The sequence below is a fragment of the Thalassophryne amazonica genome, chromosome 17 (genome assembly GCF_902500255.1).
Source record: "Thalassophryne amazonica chromosome 17, fThaAma1.1, whole genome shotgun sequence".
NCBI lineage: Eukaryota > Metazoa > Chordata > Actinopteri > Batrachoidiformes > Batrachoididae > Thalassophryne > Thalassophryne amazonica.
The window spans coordinates 70,772,873-70,790,014 of NC_047119.1; the positions used below are offsets into that span (position 1 = coordinate 70,772,873).

General features: G+C 48.8%; 1 protein-coding gene across 1 annotated transcript in view; it reads left to right on the plus strand.

The window, feature by feature from the left end:
* Positions 1-10,938, plus strand: part of LOC117529140 (steroidogenic factor 1-like) — a 44,501-nt gene extending 33,563 nt beyond the window's left edge. Inside the window, exons 5-6 of the mRNA XM_034191839.1 lie at positions 2,465-2,612; positions 10,611-10,938. Of these exons, the coding sequence (XP_034047730.1) occupies positions 2,465-2,612; positions 10,611-10,861 (399 nt within the window). The 3' untranslated portion in view covers positions 10,862-10,938. The remainder of the gene's footprint in view (positions 1-2,464; positions 2,613-10,610) is intronic.
* The last annotated feature ends 6,204 nt before the right edge of the window (positions 10,939-17,142 follow it).

Here is a 17,142-nt window from a genome sequence, read left to right on the forward strand (position 1 = left end):
TTCAATTGGGACCCGGGACTTTCATCCTGCTACATAAAGAAAACTATAATTGAACACACAAAAATATCTAAACGGACTAACCTGGTTGAATAAAGGTTAAATTACATTAAAAGTTTCTTCTCCTAGTCAGAACTCCAGCTGTAGCATTTTGAACCATTTGGAGACCTCTGATGCTGGACTGTGGTAAACCAGAAAATAGAACATTATGGTAACCTAATCTCAAAGAAACAAAGGCATGAATCAATGTTTCTGCATCACTGAGTGAGAGTGTGAATGTGTTGCTCTGTCTGTTTGTGGCCCTCTGATGGATTGGCAACCTGTCCAGGGTAAACCCCGCCTCTCACCCACTGAGCACTGGGATAGGCTCCAGCTCCCCTGTGGACCTTAATTGTAATAAGCAGGACTAGAGAATGAATGAATGACTGTTTAGGTCAAAAGGCAGTGTGGGGATCAAAGGTCACCCCGAGATTTTCCACTTTATCACTGTGATGAATAACATACGAATCTGCAACTGGTTATTAAATTAATGTCTCTGTGTTGCAGTACCCACCACCATCGTCTCAGTCTTGTCAGAATTTAAGAGTAAGAATTGCTACACATCCGGTTCTTAGTCTTCTGTGTTTATTGGTATGTAAAGCTCAGTGTCATCAGCATAGCAGTGAAAAGAAAATTCTGTACACAGTATCTTACCAAAAGGTGCTATGTAGCAGAGAATAGCAGAGGGTCTAATACAGATCCCCATGGCACCTCATATTTTACTGGAACAAGATTTGAAGTAACATTGTCATACAAGACACAATGAGAGTGACTAGATAAGTAAGATGTCAAGCACGAGGGAACATGGCCAGTAGTACCAAAAGAATTCTCAAGCCCACCCAGTAATATACGATGACTGACTGTGTCAAACATGACACAAGCAAAAGGTCATTCACCACTTTAGTAAGTGCTGTCTTTGGGAATGTTGCATTCTAAACAAGGACCAAAATGGTTCAGAGAGATCAGTGTCAGCAAGATCATCCACAAACTTCTGTGAAACCACTTTTTCAACAATTTCACACCAGAAGGATAGAGTCGATATCGATATTGAGTAATTTATCAATGAACCCAGACCTAAGTGAAGTTTCTTAAAAATGGGTTTGATCACTACAGATTGAAAACATGTAAGAACAGAACCTGGCCTCCAGGAACAGATTTGGACAACCCTGCTCTGTAGAAAGGAAAATTGGTCACAAGAACTGCAACAAAAACAGGGGCATTAAAATACTCTCTGTGCCAGTGCCATACTTGCAAGGGTCTCTCTTAACAGTGTTTCATCTGAGCTTCTAGAATAGTCTGGCTCCACACCCCAAAACTCAACCACTGACTGTATCCTACGTCTGTGAGTACTCACTGAAACCAAGAATGATTTTCAGCAATGCCTCATTGATCTGTATAACATCCTGAGAATCTACAGGATCTGCAATAATCTCATGGGTATTACAGGTTACCTTCAGCGGGTGCTTTGACTGCTGTTGGACAGAGTCTCTGGCTTCCCAGAAAATTGTGGTGTTCATCACTGGTGTCTTCTGACTCTGGCTGTTCAGTGCTTGCATGGACTTGGTGTTGGACACTGTACATGGACTGCATTTATATTTAAATTGATTTTTGGAGATTTTGCAGCCCAGCAACTTAGTCAGTCAGGAAAGATTCACTGACCTCGGCTTTTTGAACAATGCTGTGATCTTTGTGGAATCAGTGGATGGCCCATTATGGAAACTGAGTGTCTGGGCTTGCAGTTGTCTTAACATTGAAGCTTTCGGTGACTTCTAGGGCAAAACCATCAAGTGTCAAAGTTTCTCCTCTTCAAACTTTCTCTTGGTCTTTGATCAGTAGATACCTGGGAAGAGCTTACTGAGTCATGAGGTCACAAGATAGAGGTGTTTGGTGATGCTGATACCTTTGCAGGAGAACAAAGGTCCAACTTTTGGGTCCTGGTGCTTCCAGTCTTACCGAATGGGTGTGAACCACTAACCTCAGTCTTTTGTGCTTGGTCTCTCTGGAGGATCCTTTGCTCCTGCTGGAATGACTTTGTGTCAAATGAAATGAATGTCAGTTGTTAAATGTTATGGCCATGTGGTGTGTTTTTCTGTGCGTGATCCAACATACAGGTTCCTCAGTGTTGTGCACCTCAGCAACTGAAACACGCCAATGAGATGCCCATGTGTCACCTGACTGCAGTGAGTAGACTACAGTGGCTACTTGCAGAGTTTGGGGATGGACAGGTTGTCTGCATGGGTGATTGCCACCCAGAACCCAGGGTGGTTCTGCAGTGTGGTGGATCCAGCAGCATGCAGTACCAGAACATGTTCCCAGACCTGACCTGAGTATGTGTGGGTGTGGAGCAGGAGTCGTCCAGCTGTTTAGACAAAGAGGAGATGATCTTCGACTGTTCACTCTCATTTTGTTGTTGTTGTTTTTTGGTCAGGTGGCGCTGTCAGTTATAACATCTTGTGCTGGACCTATTTTAACCGACCTGGTCCAGAGAGGACGGGACTTGACAGAGAAGTTCCATCTGCTAAAAGTGGATTGCCAAGAGTTTGCCTGCATCAAGTTCCTCATTCTCTTCAACCCAGGTCAGCAAACAAATGAATGATTTTATCCCAGACGAGTCCATTCACACACGTACAGTCATGTGTGGGTAACGCATACTAACTGAAAGGACGCATCACACCCTGCACACCCGGGTGAACATTTATATTATGAATTATGAATACTGATTGTCAGCTAATCATGCTGGGAGCTTTGAGGTGGTTGAGTAAGGTGGATTATTTTTTAACTACGAGGTCTGTCAGAAAAGTATCTGACCTTTTAATTTTTTTCAAAAACCATATGGATTTGAATCACGTGTGATTGCATCAGCCAAGCTTGAACCTTCGTGCACATGCGTGAGTTTTTTCACGCTTGTCGGTTGCGTCATTCGCCTGTGAGCAGGCTTTGTGTGAGCAGTGGTCCACCCCTCTCGTCGGATTTTTATTGCGAATAAATGTCTGAACGATTTGGAGCTTTTCTGCATCAAATTTTTCCAGAAACTGTGAGAGACCTCCAGGTGGACACCATTCGGAAAATTTTATTGGCTTTCAGGGATTTTATGGGGGATTACACAGATTAAGGAGTGTTACAGCCAGTTTAAAGACCGCCCACAGCTGCTGAGAGCGCGCTGTGCTCCAAGCGCCGATCGACAGGCTAAAACAACCAGATCATTTCCAACGTGAAGGCTTTGTTGATCCGGGACGTCGTCTGACTTCCACAAAAAAAAGAAGAAGGCATGGACATCAGCACTTTTTCGGCACATTCCACTGTTAAAGTTTTTTTTTTCATGGAAAGAAAAGCGGACGGATGCGCCACCGTGCCGTTCATGGCGCGGGACAAAACCACCTCTGTGTTGGTCTCTCAGGATGGCTTTCAGGTGGCTTTCAGACGGCTGTCGGTGGGTTTTCATTCGTGTGACTAACCGAGAAATTGTGGATGAGCTGGACATGCCAGAACATGTCCTGTGAGGCTTCATCATGGCGTTGCTTTGTGCCATGCTGCTCCACCGCGACGCGCGGAATTCCTCCGCACGTCTGTCTCAATGTGCCGAAAAAGTGCTGATGTCCACGTCTTCCACAATTCTGGTGCTAGTCAGAGGACGTCCCGGATAAAACACAGCGTCCAGTTTGGAAATGAACGGCACATTCCACTGTTATAGGAGTTTTTGTCATGGAAAGAGGAGCGGAGGAATTCTGCGCGTCGCGGTGGAGCCGCATGGCCATGAACGGCACGGTGGCGCATCCGTCCGCTTTTCTTTCCATGAAAAAAAAAACTTTAACAGTGGAATGTGCTGAAAAAGTGCTGATGTCTACGCCTTCTTCCTTTTTTTGTGGAAGTCAGACGACGTCCCGGATCAACAAAGCCTTCACGTTGGAAATGATCTGGTTGATTCAGCCTGTCGATCAGCACGTGGAGCGCGGTGCGCTCTCAGCAGCTGTGGGCGGTCTTTAAACCGACTGTAACTGTTGGGAAGGTGTCGTAGCACGGACCCACAACAGGGGGCGCAAATGAACGGACAATGAGTAAGCCAAAAGGTAACAATTTAATGTTGTGATATTACACAACGAAACGTGTCTTAATTTCACAGTCAATAAACACCAGGTGAAGTGTGGGCAGGCTCGAAGATAGAAGACGCCCGACGAGAGAGAAGCCGCGTCCCACACGGCTTCCACCACCAACGGCCTGAAGAACACCGGAGCCGCCAAGTCCCGAGTCCCCAGGTGGCCTCTGTCTTCGACTGTCGACCCTGGTACTGCTGGCAGAAAGCAGAAATATGATGTGTGAGTGTGAGTCCGCACACTCAGTAATCTATAGTCCAGATACCGTTAGGAGGGAGCACCTCCACCTCCAAATCACACACACTCGTGCAGCTCCTGTTTGTCCCTCTTCTGGGTCTTCACAGGAATGCGACTGCACACAGAACAAAGTTAGACAGCGTATTAGTCAGCAGAGAAATTACCTTGGTTCTGGTAGTCGATTTCTCGGCGGGGAGGTGGAGTTGCAGTCCGGTTTTTATGGTAGTGATGATAACGAGTGACAGCTGGTGCAGAGGATGAGTGACAGCTGTCACTTCTTCTGGGTCTGGCGCCCTCTCGTGCTTGGAGCCCGCACTCCAAGCAGGGCGCCCTCTGGTGGTGGTGGGCCAGCAGTACCTCCTCTTCAGCGGCCCACACAACAGGACCCCCCCTTCAACGGGCGCCTCCTGGCGCCCGACCAGGCTTGTCCGGATGTCTTGTGTAGAATTCGGCCAGGAGGTCCGGGTCCAGGATGAAGCTCCTCTTCACCCAGGAGCGTTCTTCAGGTCCATACCCCTCCCAGTCCACCAGATATTGGAAACCCCGGCCCTTACGACGGACGTCCAGGAGCCTGCGGACTGTCCAGGCAGGCTCCCCGTCAATGAGCCGGGCAGGAGGCGGCGTAGGTCCCGGAGTACAGAGGGGCGAGGTGTGGTGTGGTTTGAGACGGGAGACATGAAAGACAGGGTGAATCCGCAGTGAAGCCGGGAGTTGTAGCTTCACTGCGGCCGGGTTGATGATCTTGAGGATACGAAAGGGTCCGATGAATCTGTCCTTCAGTTTTGGGGAGTCGACACACAAAGGGATGTCCTTGGTCGAGAGCCACACCTCCTGCCCGGGCTGGTATGTTGGGGCCGGGGAACGTCGGCGGTCCGCATGGGTCTTGGCCCTCGTCCGGGCTTTTAACAGGGCAGAGTGGGCGGTCCGCCACACCCGGCGGCACCTCCTGAGGTGGGCCTGGACCGAGGGCACACCGACCTCTCCCTCCACCAGCGGGAACAATGGGGGCTGGAACCCCAAACATGCCTCAAAAGGGGAGAGGCCGGTAGCAGACGAGACTTGGCTGTTATGGGCATACTCGATCCAGGCCAGATGGTGACTCCAGGCCGCCGGGTGCGCGGAGGTGACGCAGCGAAGGGCCTGTTCCAACTCCTGGTTAGCCCGCTCTGCCTGGCCGTTGGTCTGGGGGTGGTACCCGGACGAGAGACTCACGGTGGCCCCCAGCTCCTTACAGAAACTCTTCCACACCTGCGAAGAGAACTGGGGACCACGATCTGAAACGATGTCCGATGGTATCCCATGCAGCCGCATGACGTGGTGGAGCAGAAGGTCTGCCGTCTCCTGGGCTGTCGGGAGCTTCGGGAGGGCCACGAAGTGGGCCGCCTTGGAGAACCGGTCCACTATCGTGAGAATAACGGTGTTGCCTTGGGACGGCGGGAGGCCCGTGATGAAGTCCAGGCCGATGTGAGACCAGGGGCGATGAGGCACCGGCAGGGGCTGGAGGAGTCCCGTCGTCCTCCGATGGTCTGCCTTGCCCCTGGCGCAGATGGTACAGGCCTGGACGTAGTCCCGGACGTCGGTTTCCAGGGACGCCCACCAGAAGCGCTGCTGGACTACTGCCACGGTCCTACGCACTCCGGGATGACAGGAGAGCCTGGACCCGTGACAGAAGTCCAATACGGCAGCTCTTGCCTCTGGTGGGACGTACAGTCTGTTCTTGGGGCCAGTCCCCGGGTCCAGGCTCCTTGTCAGGGCCTCCCGGACGGTCTTCTCCACGTCCCAGGTGAGGGTGGCCACGACAGTGGACTCGGGGATGATGGTCTCGGTGGGGTTCGACAGCCCCGCTTTGGCTTCTTCTTCGTGTACCCGGGACAATGCATCTGGTTTTTGGTTCTTGGTCCCGGGGCGATACGTGATCTGGAAGTCAAAGCGCCCGAAGAACAGAGACCAGCGGGCTTGCCTGGGGTTCAGCCGCTTGGCGGTCCAGATGTACTCCAGGTTCCGATGGTCAGTGAAAACCGTGAAGGGCAACGATGCCCCCTCCAGCAGGTGTCTCCACTCTTCAAGAGCCTCCTTCACCACAAGAAGTTCCCGATTGCTGACGTCATAGTTCTGTTCAGCTGGGGTCAACCTGCGGGAATAAAAGGCACAAGGATGGAGGACTTTATCAGCCTCCACGCTCTGGGACAGCACGGCTCCTATCCCTGAGTCAGAGGCGTCCACCTCTATTATGTACTGGCGATCAGGATCAGGCTGCACCAGAACTGGTGCAGTCGAGAACCGGCGTTTCAACTCCTGGAACGCGGCTTCGCACTGATCCGACCAGGCGAAGGGGACCTTGGTGGAGGTCAGGGCAGTCAGGGGGCTAACTACCTGACTGTAACCTTTAATGAACCTCCTGTAGAAATTTGCAAAGCCTAGGAACTGCTGTAGTTTCCTGCGGCTTGTTGGTTGGGGCCAATCTCTCACCGCCGCAACCTTAGCCGGATCAGGGGCGACGGAGTTGGAGGAGATGATGAACCCCAGGAAGGACAAAGAAGTGCGGTGGAACTCGCACTTCTCGCCCTTCACAAACAGCCGGTTCTCCAACAACCGCTGTAGGACCTGACGTACATGCTGGACATGGGTCTCAGGGTCCGGGGAAAAGATGAGTATATCGTCCAGATATACGAAGACGAACCGATGCAGGAAGTCCCGCAAGACGTCATTTACCAAAGCTTGGAACGTCGCGGGGGCGTTAGTGAGGCCGAACGGCATGACCAGGTACTCAAAATGACCTAACGGGGTGTTGAATGCCGTCTTCCATTCGTCTCCCTTCCGGATCCGAACCAGGTGGTACGCGTTTCTAAGATCCAATTTTGTGAAAATTTGGGCTCCATGCAGGGGCGTGAACACTGAATCTAACAGAGGTAACGGGTATCGGTTGCGAACCGTGATCTCGTTCAGCCCTCTGTAATCAATGCATGGACGGAGTCCGCCGTCTTTCTTGCCCACAAAAAAGAAACCAGCACCCATCGGGGAGGTGGAGTTCCAGATCAGCCCGGCAGCTAAGGAGTCCCGGATGTAGGTCTCCATTGATTCGCGTTCCGGACGTGAGAGGTTGTACAGCCTGCTGGACGGGTACTCAGCGCCCGGGACCAAATCGATGGCACAATCATACGGTCGGTGCGGGGGAAGAGTGAGTGCCAGATCTTTGCTGAAAACGTCAGCAAGATCGTGGTACTCCTTTGGCACCGCCGATAGATTGGGGGGAACTTTGACCTCCTCATTAGCCGTAGTGCCGGGAGGAACCGAGGATCCTAAGCACTCCCGGTGGCAGGTTTCGCTCCACTGCGTCACAACCCCAGACGGCCAATCAATCCGGGGATTGTGCTTCACCATCCATGGAAAGCCCAAAATCACTCGGGAGGTAGAAGGTGTTACATGGAACACTATCTCCTCCCTGTGATTCCCAGACACAACCAAAGTCACTGGTTGTGTCTGATGTGTGATTAATGGAAGCAGGGTGCCATCTAGTGCTTGCACCTGCAATGGTGCCGGCAGAGCCACCAGAGGGAGCCCTACTTCCTTTACCCATCTGCTGTCCAGCAGATTCCCTTCAGACCCTGTGTCTATCAGTGCTGGGGCATGAAGGGTTAAATCCCCACAAAGGATTGTTACTGGGATTCGTGCAGATTTGCTGGGTTTTCCCGCGTGCGTGTTATGACCCACCCTTAGCCCAGTTTCTAAGGACGGGCGTTGTAGTTTGACCGTTTTAGGGCAGTCCTTCTGCATGTGCTCGCAAGAGCCGCAGACGAAACACTCCCCGTGGGCCAGCCTCCTTTGTCTGATGTTTGATTTTAATTTGGCCCTGCTCGTGTCCCTAGCCTCCTCAGCAGGGGGAGCTGTAGCCACACGGAGCTCTCTGGCAGTGAAGCGTGGGGACGACGTCACCTTGTCGGAACCGGAAGGGGGAGGGACGACTCGTGCCCGGTCATGCCTCCCGGCCTGCTCCCGACGATGCTCGCTTAAACGGTTGTCTAAACGTATAACCAAATCGATCAGCCCGTCAAATTCCCGCGGTTCCTCCTTGGCCAGTAGGTGCTCCTTGAGGACCGGGAACAGTCCATTTACAAAGGCGGCGCGGAGCGCAACGTTATTCCAGCCGGACCTCGCTGCCGCGATGCGGAAGCCGACTGCATACTCGGCTGCGCTACGGCGCCCCTGTCTCATCGACAGCAGCACGTTCGAAGCGGTCTCGCCTCTGTTGGGATGATCAAACACTTGTTTGAATTCCCGTACAAACCCAGCATAAGACGTTAGGAGCCGTGAATTCTGCTCCCAAAGCGCCGTAGCCCATGCGCGTGCCTCTCCTCGAAGCAAATTAATAACATAAGCCACCCGGCTAGCGTCCGATGCGTACATGACGGGGCGCTGTGAAAAGACGAGCGAACACTGCATGAGGAAGTCTGCGCACGTCTCGACACAGCCCCCGTACGGTTCCGGAGGGCTTATGTATGCTTCAGGGGACGTGGGGGGGTTCGTTGAACGACCAGTGGAACGTCTGATACAGGCCCAGGACCAGCCAGAGGAGTGGCTGCAGCAGCGCCCTGATCGCGCGCTTCCACCCTGGCGGTGAGAGCCTCCACCCTCCGATTAAGGAGGACACTCTGCTCGGTCACTAATTCTAACCGGGCCTTGAAGGCGGTTAAGATCTGCTGCAGCTCACTCAACCCGCCTCCCGCTGACGCCTGCGCTCCTGGCTCTTCCATTGGCCGTTCAAGCTGGAGTTGACGCCCCTCGGAGTCCATGACGATGGCCGAGAAATCCTGTTGGGAAGGTGTCGTAGCACGGACCCACAACAGGGGGCGCAAATGAACGGACAATGAGTAAGCCAAAAGGTAACAATTTAATGTTGTGATATTACACAACGAAACGTGTCTTAATTTCACAGTCAATAAACACCAGGTGAAGTGTGGGCAGGCTCGAAGATAGAAGACGCCCGACGAGAGAGAAGCCGCGTCCCACACGGCTTCCACCACCAACGGCCTGAAGAACACCGGAGCCGCCAAGTCCCGAGTCCCCAGGTGGCCTCTGTCTTCGACTGTCGACCCTGGTACTGCTGGCAGAAAGCAGAAATATGATGTGTGAGTGTGAGTCCGCACACTCAGTAATCTATAGTCCAGATACCGTTAGGAGGGAGCACCTCCACCTCCAAATCACACACACTCGTGCAGCTCCTGTTTGTCCCTCTTCTGGGTCTTCACAGGAATGCGACTGCACACAGAACAAAGTTAGACAGCGTATTAGTCAGCAGAGAAATTACCTTGGTTCTGGTAGTCGATTTCTCGGCGGGGAGGTGGAGTTGCAGTCCGGTTTTTATGGTAGTGATGATAACGAGTGACAGCTGGTGCAGAGGATGAGTGACAGCTGTCACTTCTTCTGGGTCTGGCGCCCTCTCGTGCTTGGAGCCCGCACTCCAAGCAGGGCGCCCTCTGGTGGTGGTGGGCCAGCAGTACCTCCTCTTCAGCGGCCCACACAACAGTAACACTCCTTAATCTGTGTAATCCCCATAAAATCGTCCCTGAAAGCCAATAGAATTTTCCGAATGGTATCCACCTGGAGGTCTCTCACAGTTTCTGGAACAAATTGATGCAGCAAAGCTCCAAATCATTCAGACATTTATTCACAATAAAAATCCAACGAGATGGGTGGACCACTGCTCACACAAAGCCTGCTCACAGGCGAATGACGCAACCGACAGGCGTGAAAAAACTCACACATGCGCACGAAGGTTCAAGCTTGGCTGATGCAATCACACGTGATTCAAATCCATATGTTTTTTGAAAAAATAAAAAGGTCCGATACTTTTCTGACAGACCTCGTATATGACTGCATATATTATAACATCTTTGTAACTTCATCATGAAGTCACTTATACCAGGTGATCACAGATATTTTTCCAATCAGTAAGAGCTTTTGAATCACATCTGCAGCCACATTGGTAGCAAAGATATTATGGTGCATGTGGCTTTGGGTTGACTTTGACCTTTGACCTGTCTCAAAAGCTAATCATTGAGAGACAGTAACCAACGTAATATTCCCACCACGTTTGGTGGGAATATTACAATTTCTGACACACACACACACACACACATGCACACACACTCCGGGAGTGATGTTTTTATCATTTTGGGTGAGATGACTGATTGATTGTTTGGATGATGAATTAAATGGTTTGTGTTTTACTGTTCGTCCACTGAACAGATGTGAAACATCTTGAAGACCATCAGTTTATAGAAAGAGTGCAGCAGCAAGTCCAGGGAGCCCTGCTGGAGTACACACTCTGCACAGACTCTCAGTACCTTGGACGGTTTGCCCGTCTGCTATTGTGCGTGTCTGAACTGCGCTCTCTGAGCCCCCTGCTGGAAGATTACTTATACTGCAAACACCTCAGTGCTGAGGTGCCAAACAGCCTGCTCATTGAGATGCTGCACGCCAAACGCAGTGGGACGTGATTATCTGCATGTTCACGAACAGATGAGGATATAAGTTTACATACACATTCATTCAAAATTCCAAACAAAGTTTTTCCAGCCTCCACATATCACATTTGTTTCAAACAATCGTGCGTTAAGTCATCTATAATATGTGCATTGCTTCCTGAATAAAAGTTATGTGGTTGGTTTAATTCAGTTTTTATTCACTGAGTTTTTCAGTGGGTGGTGTAAAGATCAACGCACAACTAAAGCATCTCAGAGCACCCCAGAGCAGAGAACTCAGCGACGTAAAAGTTCACAGCTTTTATTTGCAGCTGATGTAACACAGTGGAGTTCAGCACACAGTACGAGTCCATTCAACAGTAGTGTCCATGTGGGAAACGATGGTCAAGTTAAACAGATGAGGGTCAAAACACAGTCATCAAACATACCTGGCAAGAAACATGAGGCAGCACGAATTAGCAATTGGAGGTCAAACACAGAGAAACACTGCAAGAAAGAAAACATGTAAATTTGACAGTGTGGCACTAGATGAGGGTCTGTGAACAGTTGTATCTTCGTGACAATCCCTCTGTGGAGAGGAAGATTTGCTCTTGGTTAATTCCAGACAGGATGGTGGACCTGGAGGTGACTGAACAGGTGCAGTCTTCGTGCACACTCTTTCTGACAGACGTGGTTGCTGCGGGAATCTTCTGCCTGTCAGGATCTTGCTCTCTCTGCTTCCTCTTTCTCCGCTGTGTTGCTCATCTGCATTTTTTTTTTTTTTTTTGAATACTCCCACTCCTGCATGGATCATTGCTCTCCAGCTGGCTTGGTCCCTTGCACATTCTTCCCATGTGTTCCAGTCAATAAAGCAACTCTTAAGGTTGAACTTCAAGATGTTCTTGTAGGATTTATTCTGCCCTCCTCTGGACAATTTTCTTTTGCTTAGCTGGGAGACAAACATCTTCCACAGGCGTGGGCGTGGCACACCATCCAATGCTTTTGTCAAGTCAGTGAAGACGAGGTACGACAGTTGATGTTGCTCTTGACACTTTTCTTGCAATTGATCGATAGTGAAGATCATGTTTGTTGTCCCTCTTGATGGTCGGAAACCACTCTGGGTTTCAAGAAGAATATTTTCCAATCGTGGTCGCAGACAGTTGCCAGCAATCCATGTGAGAACCTTTCCTGCGGTAGAAAGAGATCCCACAATGGTTTCTGAGGTCAGACTTCTCCCCATTCCACTTGTAGATGAAGACAATCATTGAGTTTTTCAGGTCTGCAGGAATTTCTTGTAGAGCCCTTAGGGCCCTGTCCCACTGGCGTTTAGTAGGATTTGCGGATGAAATGTGCACAAAAGTGGCCCGCATCCGCCAAACAACTGCAATAACCGTGTAACATTCTTGTATGAGTCGGCTGCCATCCGAACACGTCCGTGATCATCTGCAGAGGCACGCATGTCCGCAGCCAGGATTTTTGAGCGGCTCAAAAATCCTGCTGTGGATGAGATCTGCATCACTGCCTGAACACATACTGAAGACATACGCAGGACATACACAACCAACGCGCCGCATATCCCCTGTCATCCGCTGATATCCGCAGGGTGGCGCGGCTTGGCGGCGGACCGGGACAGCGTGCAAAACAGATATGACGCGTGCCCAGCATGGCCACATCACGGTCACAAATGGTATGTCACGCATGCAGACAGAGTGGGCACGGATGGAGCGAGTGCATCACGGCCGCTGTGCCCCTCGTGGGGGCGCCTCCGCGGTCGCCTTCGCTTCTGTTCCCTGTTATATCCGCTTTTCTTCTTCATGTATTCGCTGATCCAACCCGGGACATTTGTCATTTCCGCCCACTTCTGTTGCGGACGCTCAGCTTTTGTCTCCTCATTTCATGCACAAAGCCTCCTAAACACTTGTGTGAAGCGCCTTGAGGCAACTCTGTTGTGATTTGGCGCTATATAAATGAAAATAAATTGAAAAAAAAAATTAAGCCCAGATTTTTATGATGAGCCTGTGGAGCTGATGTTGGAGAAACAAACCTTCAACAGGAATGTTTTCTTCACTGGGTGCTTTTCTGTTTTTCATGCCTATAAGGGTGAGGAGAGTTTCTTTGAGACCTGAGGTTTGACTGAGTTCTTCAACAATGTCTTGTCTTGGTCAGTTGCTGAGCACTTCCTTCTCCTCAATGACTGGGTTGGTGTGCATGAGATCTTTGGAGTGTTCTTTCTTTTGACCACTGATCCCATCTTTGGTCTTTAGCAGACTCAGGTCATCCTTGCTTTGAAGAAGTGCTTGTCCTTTGCTGGAGGGACAGTAGATTTCTTTGGTGGCATTGAAAAAGCCTCTGTTTGTCATTTCTGTCACCAAGCACTTGGATTTCTGCAGCCTTGTGGATCCCCCACTGATTTTTCAACTTACGAGTTTCGCGTTGCAGTCATTTTTCTTGAGACATTTTCTCTTGTGATGTCAGATCTTTCATGAGGATGAGCAGGATGATCTTGTCAGATGCTGGGACTGCAGATAGAATGGTGTCCACCTTGTCATAGAAGGTTTCCTTCTCTTCATTGTTGGCATCCAGTGCTGGTGCATAAGCACTGATGACGGTGGCATCTTGGAGTGTTCACTGACACCCACCGGGACTTTAGTCAGCTTTGGAAGGATGGACTACATTTATATAGCGCTTTTCCATCTGAATCAGAAGCTCAAAACACTTTACAATGATGACTGACATTCACCCACTCACACACACTCACACACTGATGTTAGGGTGCTGCCATGCAAAGGTGCTCACTACACACTGGGAGCAACTTGGGATTTTTCTGATTTTTTTCTGCCCTGACAGGGGTTTGAACGAGGCTCTTCTGGTCTCAAGCCCTCAACCACTAGACCATCACCTTCCCAAGGAGACAGAGAGAATTCTTGATGGCAAAACAGAGACCGTGGATTCGTTCAGCCGTTTCCAGAAAAAGTGTAGCCTTCTTACTCCTCCCATAGTTAACCTTCTCCTGCTGATGAGGTCAGTTTGGGTTAGTTGAAGTCAGTTTCTGGAGTTCCCAGAATACGTGAGGTGTTCGCCTTTCTGGTTGGTCCTTTTCTTTGTTGCCCATCAGGGTTTGTACATTCCGTATACCAAATTTCATCACTTGTGTTTTTGTTTTTCTACCGCAGAGCTAGTAGCAGATTATGTTTGGCTGCTCAGTCAGACACGGCTGCCAAAAAACCTCCTGGTTCTTCCAAGGGTCTGACAGCTGAATTACATATCTGTGGATCAGAGCAAAGCCCTTCCAAATTCGCGCTCTTGCCCCTGTCACTCTATGCAGATCACCAAAAGACTTGTGTGCATGCAGCACAGCGTAGATAATCTACATCCAGGGTCAGTCCAGAGACGTCTGTGTGTGGGTTTGTGTAACGTGGGAGTATTGACACACGGTTCGCAACACATTCTCAACTCAGTCCAGTGGCTGGGAAATCCCAGATGATTAGGATGTGGTGCAACCTCCATCCACCTTCACAACTCTTGGGTCACAGGCCTTCACCTCCTCCACCTGATTTGGCCTTGAAAATTTCCTGTTTCACCACAGCCTGGTTCACCATCTCATGTTCAGGGTTCCTGTTGGGCCTTCATGGCTACCATAGCAGCCACGTTTCACAAACGCCCCCCCCCCCCGACATATTTTGGCCCAACAGGCAACAGCCTGCTTGATCCATTACCAAAGTGTCGCGATGCAGATGATTGGTTGGATTTTGACAGCCCAACATTTGTATTGTGCATAACTCATTGAACAAGGAAATGAGCATGCACATCAAACCAGAAGCCTGAGTGCACGTGAACAGGAAGTAAAACCCAGTGAAAGTAAAATGTATCAGTATAAGAGCATGAGGACAAGCACCACAGAAGGAATTCACTAAGAGACACAATAATAAGGTCACATTAAATACAAAATAGCAGTGGAGAATTATTATGAGAGAAAAAATAACCAAGAAAACAGAATGAAGACACCAGAGACATGATGTGACCACAAACCATCACAGGTAGAAGAAGGCTTACATATACCAAGTTGACTGATTCTGTAACGGTGAGTACAAAGGTTTGACCCCAGTGCAGAGAACAAACCAGAGGATTAAGTCCAAAGGTCTCTATTATAACAGTCTGGGTCAGTCCAGGGTCAAGAGCATGTGATCAGACCAACTAGGTGACAGTATTTCAAAGGGGGGCAATAGAGGGTTTTCCTAAAAAGAGGCAAACAGTTCTCATAATGAGTAATCAATCCAAAACAGCAGGCCAAAAAATAAGGAACAGTGGACTTCAACAGAGGTCTGAAACAGGAAAGTATTAGTGTTAAATGAGACAAGAGATAAATATGTGGATAAAAGCTTAATCCAGCAAACAGGATGAGATGGGGAGAACGTAATATAATGAGAAAGAATGTGACAATAGGGAACAGCTGTGACAAGTAGACTGACACATGAGACAGGATAATGCAGAAAGAGGACACAAGAGGGAGCCAGAGACCAGAACCAGGGAGAGGTTGCGAACACAGACCTGAGTATAATGAATTATGCAGGAGTAGCCTATTTTCAGTGGACACTAATACCAAGACACAGAGACTAATACTACAGACAGACTAATGTGGAGAATAAACCAAAATACCAAAATCTGACATAATTAAATATTGACATTAGAAAAAAAATCTTCAGATGCTTCTGCTTTTGTCCTGGAGATGAACTGGAAACTTGTCTGCATGTTTTATGTAGATTATGTTGTAACAGTTTCTTCCCTAGTTCACGTCCTTTAGGTCATAGTGCACACTTTTTAAGGTGGCCAATGTAACATTTCTCTCTGGTGCCTCTGACTCATTCATCAGTTCTGTAGCTGTGATTCTGATGTTCTGCCGGAACTTTCAGACTCAAGTTAAATCCTTGGTGTTAATTTTAATAAGTCTGTATGGCCACAGGCTTATTGTATTTTTGTATGATAGATTGTGGGGGCTTTTTTTTTTTTTTTGCTGTGTTTCTGCACCACCGACAGCCACCAGCACATGAAAATTCAGTAAGGTATATATATAAAGCGCCTTGGGGCGACTTTGTCGTGATTTGGCGCTATATAAATTAAGAAATTGAAATTTATATATATATATATATATATATATATATATATATATATATATATATACGTATTATACATGTCATTATACGTATTATACATGTCATTATACGTCATTATACATGTCATTCACAAATCAGCCTACACGCCCTTAACAGTTTCCACTGCATTTCTAATACGTTGTACGGTTCTTACTGGCCATTGTGCAAACGTGGCTGTGTGACAGGGGTAGAACATTAAATGTGTGGAGTTGGAAAAAATTGTTTCAATGCTATTAGCCAAAGTGTATTTAAAATTATGACCTCAGCTTTATGTGCATTATGTTAAAACTCCATAACTGTAAATATTCCTTCATATTTTTACTGTGCTTTCACATTAATATGGGATTAACCCACTGTAACATTTTACTTCAGCAGTGATGCTGTTATGAATCATTTTTATTGACCATTCGTTACTGTGCATTAAAACTGTGTAAAAATATTGTGTGACTGTATTCGTTGCTTATCTGTTGTCATGTTTGTCTAATGTTTGTCAGGAAATGTGCACTTTGCTTTACAGCTGACTGAATAAGACGTGTCACATATTTGACCCTCTTTTAGGGCCCCTTCACACGTAGTGCGAATTTGGTCGAATTGCAGATTAAGTGCGCCTGAAGCAGGAATCGTATGCAAACCAAGTAATTTCGTAACTGCTTCCAACACTTCATACACCTGTTGCTACAACTATTTGCACACACCAGCGGCTGAAAGACAGAGTGTGCACTGTGTGAGCCCAGCAAGCCCTCTCACAGCAGGTGTCGGCCAAATTCCAGGTGACATGCACGAACATCTAACACCGCTCACATGGCACTTAGAAAATGTGTGGCCAGTTACACTCTTGGGATGACAACAAACTGCAGATAATCACTGTCGTACTCACAGTGAAATTTGTTTAAGTGACCCACGAGTGTGACTTTGCTGTGTGCGCTGAACTGACAGGAGGTGTGGCTATGACAGAAGCGGCCATGGAGCTCTTGATCTGAACATCCCAGCTGGACAGTACTGTGCTTGGACGGACATGGACTAACAACTGTCCATTGTGATGTGCGTGTGTCTGTTTGCTGTCATCAAGTGGACAAAAATAAAAACATATATCACTGTGGTGATGGGCTGCAGCAGGCGAGCACGGGCACATGGACAGGCTGCCCCCAGGTTGAAACGGACCATCAG